Here is a 13,796-nt window from a genome sequence, read left to right as displayed (position 1 = left end):
GGGTTTAAAAGAATGAAAGGCGAGCCATAATCCAAATAACAATGAAGTTAAAATGCTATACATTTCAAACTCCTAGGCCACAAACTGCATGAAACTAAGTATGGTATTTAGACCAATAGTTTTTTACTTTATTTTCACTGACTTAAAGCTCATAGACCAATAGCTTGTTATATGCCTTTGATGGCAATGCACAGTAAAAAATATTTTACATGGTATGCCTGTATGTAAACATACATGCATGAGTCTGCCTGTGTAATTAAACTAAGTATTTTGAAAAATAATAGTAAAATTTACTAACAGGAATGCATTTACTATACATAGTTAAACATTATTTTAAAAAAAGCAAAGCAAAGCAAAACAACTTTGCTGTTCCTGAATCACTAAATTATGCATTATGGCTTGTAAGTTGAAAAACACTGACTAAGTCTATAAAGGGGAAGAATAAATTAATGCATGATATGAGTTAAATCATGACTATCAAATTTCCAAACATTCTATGGGAATAGTTCCACTGTATAGGTATCCAACATGGTGTTTCTTGAACACAAAGATTGAATCAGAACCGAGACATTTAAGGTGAAATATAACTACTCGAGACCAGCCTGGGCAATTTGGTGAGACCTTGTCTCTGCAATAAATCAAAAATTAGCCAGGCGTGGTAGTGAATGCCTGTAGTTCTAGCTACTTGGAAGGCTGAGGCGGAAGGATTGCTGGAACCCAGCAGGCTGTTAGCGTGCCACTGCACTCCAGCCTGGGCGACAGAGTGAGACTCTAACTCAAAAAAAAAAAAAAAGAAATGTAACTACTCATAAGCTAATGCCAAATGGAAAAAACGGAACTCTGACATATACTGGTATCTTAGTAGCTAACATGATACTATTTTAGTGCTCTCTCTATAGTTCATTGACATGTGTTTTCAGTGTGATAGACATTTAATATAAAATTACTTTGCTTAGATATAAATGGATCCTGTTGGCTCCTTCCAATCACAAGTTATATAATTAATGTATATTTTTGCTTTAATATTATTTGATAGTGAAAGAATATATTCAAAATATGGAAACATTAAGTCTGCAACATAGAATAAGATGTCCTAATTTTTTTAGACTGTAAAATTCTTTTTATAATAGTATATAATTTCCAAAAACTCCTTTGGCATTAAAATTTTTATTTTATCATTTTTTCTATGGTAAAAATTAAAATATGGTAATAAATATAATATAAAATTAAAATATGATAATAAAGTGATTTTGAAGGAAGATAAAACAATTTCTTGAGAAATTCAAAATTACGTAGCATGTCCTAAAAATAGAATAAAGTGTATTTACTGCACATATATGAAAATAGACTAAATAGGACTCTTAAAACCTGATAAATCTTCCATTTTGTGTTTTTAAAATTTGTCAAGTGATTTATTTTCATAATTTCTTTTTAAAATCTTAAAAAGCTAAGACACAATTTCAGCAAAAGCAAAACTAGACAAAATTATTTAAAAAGTCTACACTAAATAATACTGTTAGTATATATTCTCTTTTTAACATTGTGTTCAGAAATATTAAAACCATCTTAACTTGCTTTTATGAATGAATTAAAAAATGAATTTTGAGCAGATAAATGCAATTTGTAAATCAGGGGAAGATCAATGTAATATAAATTTGCAGACATCATTTTTATGCTCCTGAACTACATGATTCAGCATGTGCTCCACAATTCCTCTCTATCACCTACATATATAATGAAGACGAATTAAACAACACAAGACTAAAAATTTAAATTGGGCCAGGTGTGGTGGCTCATGCCTGTAAATACAGCACTGTGGGAGGCTGAGGCTAGAGGATTGCTTGAGCCCAGGAGTTCAAGGCCAGTCTAGGCAACATAGTGAGGCCTTGTCTCTACAAAAAAATAAATTAGCCTGGTGTGGTGGTGCACACTTGTAGTCCCAACTACTTGGGAGTCTAAGGTGGAAAGATCACCTGAGCCCAGGAGGTTGAGGCTACAGTGAGCTGTGATCACGCCACTGCACTCCAGTGTGGGTGACAGAGTGACACCCTGACTAAAAAAAACAGAAACAAGATCAAGACAACTTAAACTATATATAATGACTATGGTGGTTAATGGGTTTTAGCTGAGTTATAGGCACTCTAAGTTTTCCTACTAGGCAGTCACTTGATTCACATAATTTGGAAGCTCTCACATGCTTCAACAAATTTACAATTATTTGTAAAGTAATTACAGATTAAAAAAAAATTAGTACAGTCGTCCCTTGCTATATGCAGGGGATTGGTTCTGGGAATGCCTGCATTCGGCCCTAACAAACACAACTATATGAAAAGTGGCCCTCCCTACATGTGGGTTTCACATCCCATGACCACTGTTATTTTCAGTCTGCTTTTTTTTTTAGTTGAAGTCTCACCCTGTTGCCCAGGCTGGAGTGCAGTGGCATGTTCTCGACAGCCTCAACCTACTGGACTCAGGCAATCCTTCCGTCTCAGCCTTCCAAGTACTTGGAATTACAGGTGTGCGCCATCATGCCTGGATAATTTTTAAAAAATTTATTGTAGACGAGATCTTGCCAAGTTGCCCTTGCTGGTCTTGAACCCCTGGACTCAGGCAATCCTCTCACCTCTGCCTCCTAAAGTACTGGGATAACTGGTGTGAGTCACCATGCATGGCCCTCAATCTACAATTGACTGAAAAACAAAAACATTCACATATAAGTAGTCCTGCATAGTTTAAACTTGTGTTGTTCAAGAGTCAGCTGTAATTGAAATGAGAAACAGAGATGGGCTCAGTGGCTCAGCCTGTAATCCCGTACCTTGGGAGGCTGAGGTGAGTGAATTGCCTGAGCCCGCGGGTTTGAGACCCGCCTGGGCAACTTGGTGAGACCTCATCTCTACAATAAAAATCAAAAAAATTAGCCGGGCATGGTAGCGCACGCCTGTGGTTCCAGCTACTTGGAAGGCAGAGACGGAAGGATCGCTGGAGCCCAGTAGGTTGAGGCTGCGGTGGTCGGGAGCGGCCACTGCACTCCAGTCTGGGTGACAGAGTGACTCCAACTCAAAAAAAAAAAAAGAAAAAAAAGAAAAAAAAGAAATGAGAAGCTGACATTATGAATAAGCTCCTATACTTTCCTTTACTGGGAAAAGCTAACAAATAAAAACATTAAACAAACCCTCAGCAGAGTTCCTTTAACTCTATGCCTAGAAAAAGGTCAAGCCTGGCTTGAAGGGACTCTTGGTCTATGCAAACATGCTGGAATTGGGAAACCAGGTTAAGTTAGGGAAACAAAAGATATGAAACCTTTCAAGTTTGGACAGGTGTCCTAATTCCACATTAGCACTCTAAGACATGCTGATAAAGGCATTTAATCTATATTGCAATTTACGTTATGGGCTCCCACAAAACAGTATTCCTTTTTCTTGCCTTTGTTCAGTGCAGTGCTGTCCTGTCTCACCCTGCTCAGCCTGGACTTTGTTCTAAAATGCCACAACCTTAAGCTAAACTCAAGCTCCATGAAGAATGATGATCAGGTTCATTAAGTCACTAAATATCAATGCTTAAGAAATATAATCTAAGGGCTTCCTATATCAGCATTACAAATGAAACAAAACTATCTACTGTAATACTATATATCATTATTAATTTCACTTTATGAAGCTAAAAAAGCAAGGTTTTTATTTGCTTACTAATGAATTTACTTTAATGTCTATAAAGATAAATAGCTATTGGCAACTAGATTGGATAATTATGATAAAAAAATTAGAAAGTTATTATTTCCACTGACTTTCATTTCTAAAACAGTAGCCTATTTATTTAAGTTGCTATCTTCTTTAAGGGTAGACAAGAAGTCAAAATGAGAGCTTTAATTTATTAATTTATTATTATCATTATTTTTTGAGTTGGAGTCTCACTTTGTTGCCCAGGCTGGAGGGAAGTGGCATGCTCACGGCCACCCCAGTGTCAACCTGCTGGGCTCCAGTGATCCTTCTGCCTCAGCCTTCCAAGTAGTTGGAACTACTGGCACTCACTACTGCACTTGGATAATTTTTGATTTATTGTAGAGACGAGGTCTTGCCAAGTTGCCCGTGTTGGTCTCGAACCTGCGGGCTCAGGCAATTCATTCGCCCCGACCTCCTAAAGTGCTGGGATTACAGGTTGAGCTACCGAGCCTGGCAAGTGCTTGAATTCTTTATTTTTATTTTTTTGAGTTGAGTCTCACTCTGTCGCCCAGACTGGAGTGCAGTGGCCGCTCCCGGCCACCGCAGCCTCGACCTGCTGGGCTCCGGCGATCCTTCCGCCTCAGCCTTCCAAGTAGCCAGAATTACAGGCATGTGCTACCACATGATTTATTGTAGAGATGAGGTCTCACCAAGTTGTCCAGGTGGGTCTCGAACCCGTGGGCTCAGGCAATCCACTTACCTCAGCCTCCCAAAGCATGGGATTACAGGCTGAGCCATAGAGCCTGGCTCAAGTGCTTGAATTTAAAATCAAGTACACCTTGGAGGGAATCAAGAATTCATAGCAGTATAACTCATCCACATACAGAAATTTTCCTTAAGACTATCTATCTTTTGCTTAAAAATAGCAGATATTAACAGAGGCACTATAAGAAAAAAATGGCCCTCTTATTCATTGCAAAGTCACTTTTATTTCCACCAGCTGCATACATTTTCATTTTAAATCCTGAGTTGTCTATACTGAGCTCCCAGCACATCACATTCACATTTATTCAACAATTCTTTAATTCAGTTCAATGAAAACACTAGATGGATTCTATGACTCTATGAAGTAGATAAGTAAACACAGATGATTAAAATATGTTTCCTACTCTTAAGTACTTACTCTCTAGTATAATATAATTACTACAAAAAAGTCTATTTTTATTAAAGGCTGAAAAACTTTATTGGATGAACAACCTACAAATACAAAGTTATAAATACTCAGCTTAAACGATGAACCCAGTTGAATACCACTTACCTTGTTGAATTAGCTTTTTATAGTTTCAATCTATTTTCATTACTTTGCCAGTTGGCTCTTAGTTCTAGGTCTTTGGGACAATCTTTTCATTATGGCTACACATCCACCTCCCAATAAAAACTGCTCTACAAAATACTTAACTGAACCACAGATTAACTGCTTCTCTGAAATTCTTTAATGCATTATTCTTAAGTCTTTTAGCTTGAACGAAAGTCCAACAAGTGTTACTTTTGCTTTTTTACCTTGACTTAACCAATACCATTTTTTTCTATACCCTGTAGGCCAGTCATTCCCAACCTTTTGTTCACCTGGCCACAGTGTGGGATAACAAGAGCAACACCATCTTACAGGTGTAATCAGAAGTTTTACGTGCTGTATCCCACATGAAACTTGGATGCAAGGCTGAGATGCAAGGCTGAGAACCTCTCATCCAGCTTGTGCTCACAGCAATCTACTTCAACTCCGATTGTAGCCTCTGTGTGCAATGAACCTTAAATCATCTCTTCTGTTTTTCTAAACCAAATTTTAAATTCACCAACCTCTATGTCACCATAAAACGCCTTCATTTTTTCCCCCCTACTTACTGTCTCATTACTTTTGGTCTATCATTCCCAAACCCACATTTTCACCTAAATTTTGTTTACAGAAGAGAATCTGAACAATTAAAATTACATATTTAGGGAGGTGATTCATCCATCAGTTATGTATATGGACAAATATCATAAACTATCATACACAGATATATATGTATACGCCTTCAGATATATACTGTGTCCTTTTTTGTACCGGGTTCTGCTACCTTCCTATCTCTTCAGCCCTAGTTGGCATCTAGCTGGGTAACAAGGGGAGGAATTCCTGAGTTAGCACAGATAATTCACAAAGCAAATACTATGCCAGTGGATAATTAAGGATAATTTACTATGCTGTAATGAGTTAGAATCCTCTGGTAAGTCCCTGAACTCTTCAGATATAACCACAGGAACAGAATGTGACAGGTCTTTATGGAGTCCAAAAATGACTTACTGAAAAAAATTAATGGTGACTTTATAAACAAGCTGGATACAAAGTATCTTACACATTGTATTTATAATTTAAAAATTCTTCTTTCTCCATAAGCTATTCTAGATGATATTTTATAATGATGTCACCAAGTATTTTTCTTATACTTGAATTACTACACTGAAGTACATTACCATTAAACTTTCTGTTAGAAATACCTAACATGAAGGAGTGTAAACATTTTTATAGTTACAAGTATAGCCTTTCTCCATATACCAGGGGCCACTTAAATAGAATTTTAAAAACTTAAATAAAACAAAACAATCTCCTGCATGTCTTTGGTATCAAAAAGTCAAAAAATTACATACAATAGAAAGACTTCTGGCAATTTTATGTAAGAAACATGAAATATCTTTTTCATAATGGTTATTGGATTAACTATATTGACATGGTACTTTTCTGGAAAGTTAGACTTCAATTTTCAATATGAACTACAAACAACAGTTTAGTTAAATAAAAACTTTTACATACGTTAGAGTTGTTTCCATTCTTGAGACTTGTTCAAGGTCTTCATCAGGGTCCCTGAATCCAGTAAAGGAGTAATAAGACTTGTCCCATTTGATGGGCCTGTCAGACATCCTTTTAGTCTCTTTGAGAGGCTGGGAATGCACATTAGTATTCAAGCTTTGGATATGTTCAATAGATAAACTGCAGGAGTTGAGAATATACAATACTGTGCTTAGCAGATCTCTGGTGTGCAAAGTAAATTTGACTGCTCGAAATCCTAGAGAATATAATTCCCCCAAACAATTAATACAGATAATTATTTGCTTTATTTCAACATTTATCAAATCAAAATATTTCAAAACATTTAATCACTGATTTAAATTTGCCCTAACGGTAAAACATCTGTGTGTGAAAAATGATTTCCCTCCTCCCAAACTATTCCACGCTATTTTTACCTTCATGAACTCCTTCAATCATCAACTCCATTTTCTAGTTTGGCACCAGTGACCAAACCCACCCCAACACAAGAAGGGGATTCAGAATATTCTCAATGCTGCCCATAAGTCTGGCCTCTTAAGAGACAGAAAAGCTCTTTGATGAGCAGGTGTCCATCAAAGATAGTTTCTAGCTGAGAGGGGAGGAGACTGGGAGAGCAGGAACCTGTACTGTGGCAGTGGTTCATATGAAGAGAGGAGCCAGATAATCTAGGCTTAGTGGTCACAGAAACCCATCTTGAATTTTCTCTATGATTGAAGAAGATTGTTCTCATATTTGCCCACCCAACTAGCTTGTAACCCAATATTTTCAGCAGTAATTTAAAAATTCTCTAATTGTTTAAGCTACTGAATCATGTTGGATAGTTGGGCTAAAGTTAGTAATCTAAATTGTTAAGTCATCAATAGGAAGTCTACTGGGTTTTTTTGGTTTTTTTTGGTTTGCTTTCTTTTCTTGCTATTAGGTTCCAGACAGAATATGCATAATTTTTCGATCAACATTCCTACCAACTATGCCATTATCATCTCTCTTGTCAAATGTGAAGAAACAGGTTAAGAATGAGGCTAGGGCTTAAGTATGAGTTGACACCAAGTCAAGTATTTTCTCCACTACAACAGGCTGACTTTTTTTGCTTTTTAAAAAAATATTTTTAATTAGTTTGAAAAATTATAAAAATGTCATATAAGTATATGCTTATTGGAAAATTAGGGGATATATAAAGTAAAAGCAAAAATTTCCTGTTAATAGGCATATAACAACACACCTTTGCTAGATATAACCACTATTAACAGTTAAGTACATATTCTTCCAGGCCTGCAATATCTAATATGGTAGCTACCAGCCACATGTGACTACTTAAAATTAAACTGATTAAAATTTAAAATTTAGACCACTGGTCACACTGGCCATGTTCGAGTGCTCAATAATTGAATGAAGCTGATACCCACTATATTAGATGATACATATATGAAACGTTTGCTCACTGCAGAAAGTTCTCTTGGGCAGCACTGTTCTAGTCCTTTTCTATCTATGTGCTTCTGGGTGTATATATATTATATATATATTATACATGCTATATATGCATGTGTGTTTATACAAACAAACAGCCACACAGTTTGAATTGTTTCTTCTTAATATATAAATGGTATCATTCTAGATACATTAATTTGAACTTGCTTTTGTCTCTTAACCTTGGGGCGCCTCTATATCTGTATACATAGGACAACTTCATTCTTTTCAGCATTCACATACTAGTCCATAAAATGAATATAGCATAATTTACTTAACACTTCCAACAGTGATGGATATATAAGTTGTTTTCAATTATTCACCATTCAAGGCTGAAATATACTTTCTTGTCTTTACAACTGACGAGTTATCAGAATTTAAAGCATTCTCAGAGATATATAATCTGCTTGCTACACAGACTTGGGGAACCTAGAACATGCAAATTAAGAAAGACCTTACAGTTGAATCATTTGATGGTAAAGCGAGAACTACTGATAAGTTAATTATTCTAATAAGTGAAGGAGGAAAGGAAAACGCAAATTGCTGTGTTGGAGGTTAAGAAGAAATAGCTTCTCCTGAGAAGTACAAAGTCAAGGAATAAATCTCACTCTCTATTTTATCAGTTCCATTAATTATTTGACCCAATGTAAGAGCTGCTATATAGTGAAGACTGCCTGTTCAAGACTGCACATATCCTTTACTGGTTCCCTGGGTACATTTTGAGAAGAGGGATTTTATGGCTTTGGAGAGAGAATTCCAAACTGCACTCTAGAGATTGTACAAATTTATATATCAACCAATAATGTGGGTAAATGCATTCTCACCATCCATGGGTATTATCAGTAAAAAAAAGAAAAATATATGATAGGAAAAATTGCACCTAATTATTTCAGTTTGCATTTGGATATGAAGGCTAAACATTTTAATATACTTATTGGCTAAGTATATGTATTATTTCTTGAACTGTTAGTATTGTCTCTGCTAATTTTTATAATCGAAATACTGTGTTTTCTTTTTGATTTGTAAGAACTCTTTATATATTAACATTATCTTTTTTTGTCATATATGTTATATGTTATTTTCCATTTATAATTTAGTTTTTTCTACAACCTGTTTTTTGAAAAACGAGGTCTCACTATGTTGCCCAGGCTGGCCTCAAACTTTTGGGCTCACATGATTCTCCTTCCTCAGTCTTCCAGTAGCTGGGATTATAGGCATGTCACCACTCCCAGGTATAACCTATTTTTGTTTAATGAATGTTTCAAAGTTAACCATTAACTGAAAGTAAAGGATTTCTGTTTTTACTCAGGCAGAACTGGCTACAGCTATTTGTTTTAGCATTAATTCATAGAATCTTCTTTTTGTTTTTGTTTTTATTTGAGTCAGAGTCTCGCTCTATTACCCAGGCTGGGGTGCAGAGGCTCGATCATGACTCACTGTGGCCTTAACGTCCTGGGCTCAGGTGATCCTGAGGCATGACGTGTGCCACCAAACCCAGCTAATTTTTACATTTTTTGGTAGAGATGAGGTTTCTCTATGTTGTCCAGGCTGGTCTGAAACTCCTGGGCTCAAGCAATCTTCCCACCTTGGCCTCCCAAAGTGCTGGGATTACACGCATGAGCCACCATGCCTGGCCTATCAGAAAGTTCTTGGTAAATACTTAACTTGTTTGAAATTTATTCTAATAATAAAATTTATTTCCTCATGAACCACCAAAAAGGTGTGGCACTGAAGAAATAATTTAGGTCTTTAAGGAGTTCAATGCGCTCATAATGTAAAATGATTCATGAAATTATAGTAATGTAATGAAATTATAGTATTTATGCCTTACTGCCATCTTAAATATCAGTGATAAGCTGATTAATGATTTCTAGTGTTCTAGAAATAAAAACTATACTAACCTACTTTAATTTAATAATTAGATAAAAATGCTAAAAAAATTAAAATGTCTTAAATCTTTGTCAGAGGATCAATCTTTGTCATAAAGACAAAAGCAGAAATGATTAATAGTAATATTTTAAAAGAAGAATTAATAGATAATGTGGCATAAAAATTAAAACACTGAACTAGAAATAAGAAGACAAGTTCTAGTATCAGCTTTGTCCCTAATTTGCTGTGTGAAACATTCTAGGTTTCCCCTAAGCTTTCAAATTCGGTTTACTCTAACTCTATGTATATTCAATATTTAAGACAAATCCAGCTGATGGTGGTAGTAGAGTAATAGTTGTAGCTGTGAAAATGAGCTTGACTCTTCTAAGCACATAGAAATAAAAGCAGACGAATGATAATATTTTTGTATTTTAAAAACTATAAAGGGCCGGGCTCGGTGGCTCAGCCTATAATCTCGCGCCTTTGGAGGCTGAGGTGAGTGGATTGCCTGAGCTCGCGGGTTCGAGACCCGCCTGGGCAGCGAGACTTCATCTCTACAATAAATAAAAAAATCAGCCGAGTGTGGTAGCGCATGCCTGTAGTTCCGGCTACTTGGAAGGATGAGGCGGAAGGATCGCCAGAGCCCAGTAGGTCGAGGCTGGGGTGGCCGGGAGCGGCCACTGCACTCCAGACTGGGTGACAGAGTGAGACTCCAACTCGAAAAAAAAACCCAAAAAACCCCAAAAACTATAAAGGATCTTAATTTGCCTCTATAAATTCCATCTGTCTTTCTGAAAAAATCATGAAACCCAAGTAGATCACCAAGCATAAGTATGATTTTCTTTAAGTTCCAACTTAATCTTGGCCCTGAATAATAGGAGCATATATCTATTAAAAACATTTATCAGTATTTGGTCTTACACTAGCAGACAATGTGTCTCAGTTGCTTACAAGACGTTCATGGCTGAGAACAACATATTCATAATGGATTAAAACAAATAATTATTTAAACTTTCAACAGAATTGTGTCTCTTAGAGTGATAAACATGATTATTACTCATTACTATTATTTATAGCATTCTTCAGTATATCTGTTCCTTCACAAAAGGGCTATGAGTTGCTCTTCTGTCTCTAAGTAATGAAGAATAGGACTATTTTTAATAAAACTCTAAATCAGAGGTAGATGGAGAAATGGCCAAGAAAAGGAATTTGTGATTCCTACTATTCAATCATGGAAGAATAAAAATAGGAGAAAATAGACTATAAAATACTAGTCCCTAGAGAGACTGGGTGGGAAATTTTCTACAACATAAGGATCATATTTTAGCACCTTTCAGTTCTACCTCTTCCTTGTACCACTTAAGGTCTTGAAAGCCTTGTGAGCATGAGGTATAAGTTAGGGATCTTCAGTGTGAGTGGCTGCTCTCTTTCATTTTAATAAAGAAAGACCCAAAAGTTAAGGTCTCTTGGCAGAGCTAGAAACAGATTACAGATCTTAAAAGACTTATCAAATTTTGAATTTTGCAAGGTTTATAAAAAATTATAGTACATTTTCTAACTTTTTCAGCATTAACTCACAGCATCTTTAAATTGTTTTGAGTTCATTCTAAAAATAAAATTATTTCTTCAAGGATCATCAAAAGGATAAATATTTAGAGAAACAGGCCTTTAATGATCCGTACCTAAATATTTGTCCTTAATTTTAAGTATTACTGGATCATGGCTAGAGCAGTGGCAAAAGGAACTGAAAAGAAGCCTGTCTGTTAAGACTGATTCACTTTTAGAAACAGAATAAGGTTGGAGTTAAAAAACTTGCGTTCAGGACTTAAATTCTATCTCTATGGTCTTGGAAAAGGAGCTGAACATCACTAAATTACAACTGGGCAAATACTACCAGCACAGGGTATTTCAAAGATTAAATAAGAGAAAGCTTGCTGTAGTTTTTAGACACATAAATTGTTACTGACATGTGTAACACCGAAATGCCTGTTAACAAACCAACTGTGGTGCTCAGTTCCCCCTCTCACTCCTCCTTCATGTGACCGCCCCAACCTTCCAGTAAACAGTTAACCATACCCTGCTTGGTGGAAAGGCCAGATAAGCTGTTCTGTAACTGCTTGAGATAAATTGTTCTGTTAACTGTTCAGTAATCGAAAGTTCCTGTTTGCATCCCACCAGACTCTGATAAAATGTGGTTTTGGCCTTTATAAACTCCTTGCTTGCTCCATTTGGGGTCGAGAGTTTTCCTGGCATAAGCCTCCTATCGACCACCAGCAATAAAGAACTCTGTCATTTAACTCTCAGTATAATGGCGACTCCTTACTTGCAGTGTGGCTACAACATTTGGAGGCCCCAGTGAGATTGCAAAGCTCAGGAAGTGGCCTCACTCTGGCTCTCTCCAGCTTGGTGAAGAAGTTATAGGGGAGGTACCTCCTGAGACATTCCAGGGCTCCATAACCTCTCACCCAGCCTGGAGGGAGTTGGAATGACTGCTGGCTTCCCATCGCCTCAAAAATACCTGAGTTCATCTGCTTTCTCCTAGTAGGTAAGAATCTGTTCTGTTTGTGGCCGTAATTCTATTTAAGGGAGTCACAGCCTGATGAGGCTGTCCCTTGGACACTATTCACTAGGCCAAGACATTGGCTGAATAGCGTCTCGGTTCAGTTTCTGATTTCATTTTGGTTTTCTCACTGGTCTGACAATATGGGGTCACAGGCTTCTCGACCCTCCAGTCCCCTGGACTGCATGATAAAATTTTTCTGCTGAATCTCGAAGGACAACTAACGGTCTCTGTCTAGGGCTACTCCCTAGGGAGGCAAGAAGGTTCCTAGAGGAAAGTTTGGACCACCAGTGCCTGTACGGGTGGGAGAAGAAGTGCTTGGTTTCTTTGCTCTTTTCTTTTCTGGTTGGCAAAGTGACTCCACAAAGGACCTTGAAACTCCAACAGCTACATGGTATGTCTTTCTGCATCTTCGGTGAGTCATCCCTCATTCATCATAAACAGCATCTTACTCCAGCCTCCAGCCGTCTCACTTCCCTTCATCCTACTGCTTGATAACCCCGATAGCAGCCCTACTTGCTGAAGCAAGTCACCATCCCACGTATACCTGGGAAGATCATTCAGGTTTCCACATGGCTTAACAGATCTCTCCTCAGGGAAGTGGCCGTGACAAAAAAAATACTAGGGTTCTTACTTGTTTGTTGTTTTTTAATAATAAATCTCTCTCAAGTTATATCTAAACTGGGACTATATCAATCTTCTTCCCAAATGAAAGTAAAGGGCTCATGTAAATTAATCCTGTTAACTACAAAAAAGGATAATTGTAATTGTAATCTGTTTTCCCAACCAAACATGCAAGTGCTCTAGTAAAATTTTACTACCAAATTTACCATGTGTTAATACATTAGTGTTAAATAACACCACTGTTTGTTGTATCAGGCTTGCTAAAGTTGTATTTTATAAACAAAAGGTTAAATCGCCTGTTGTGCCTAACTAGCACCCTCTTATGAGACAGGTAAAGCTTTAAATGCTAAACACCTTGCATGACATGATAAGGTTTGGGAACTGGCCATTCCCACCTGGTTAAGTTACTTTTACTAAGTTACTTCTGTCAGATAAATAAAATACTGGGTATTCTGTGTGAGCACAATGAGGATGGGAACTGATCACTCTCACCTAATTGACCTAATCTTACAATTAAGACTACAATTTAGTAATTTATAAGGGTTTTTAAAAACTTTGGCCTGTTCATAATTATAAATAAATAAGTAGGAACAGATCATTACATATCCATGTGGTCTGTTCACTCTAAAGGGCTTTGTATCAGACTGTCACAAACAGAGAAATGGTTTTAAAAGTTTCATATGTATAACCTATTTAAAAAGGAGCTTTTAAGGTTTTTTTCAGCCAAAACATTAAAAACAAACAAAAAGCCAAGCTT

At 36.6% G+C, this 13,796-nt stretch overlaps 1 protein-coding gene across 1 annotated transcript in view; it reads right to left on the bottom strand.

Annotated features, from left to right (window-relative positions):
- TCAIM (T-cell activation inhibitor, mitochondrial) overlaps positions 1-13,796 on the bottom strand; it is a 63,792-nt gene that overhangs the window by 28,248 nt on the left and 21,748 nt on the right. The window contains exon 5 of the mRNA XM_021710616.1: positions 6,508-6,760. Within this exon, the coding sequence (XP_021566291.1) occupies positions 6,508-6,760 (253 nt within the window). The remainder of the gene's footprint in view (positions 1-6,507; positions 6,761-13,796) is intronic.

Source organism: Carlito syrichta, unplaced genomic scaffold, assembly GCF_000164805.1.
Source record: "Carlito syrichta isolate Samal-C Ts95f unplaced genomic scaffold, Tarsius_syrichta-2.0.1 Scaffold294773, whole genome shotgun sequence".
NCBI lineage: Eukaryota > Metazoa > Chordata > Mammalia > Primates > Tarsiidae > Carlito > Carlito syrichta.
This window is presented reverse-complemented; position numbering and strand designations above follow the sequence as displayed.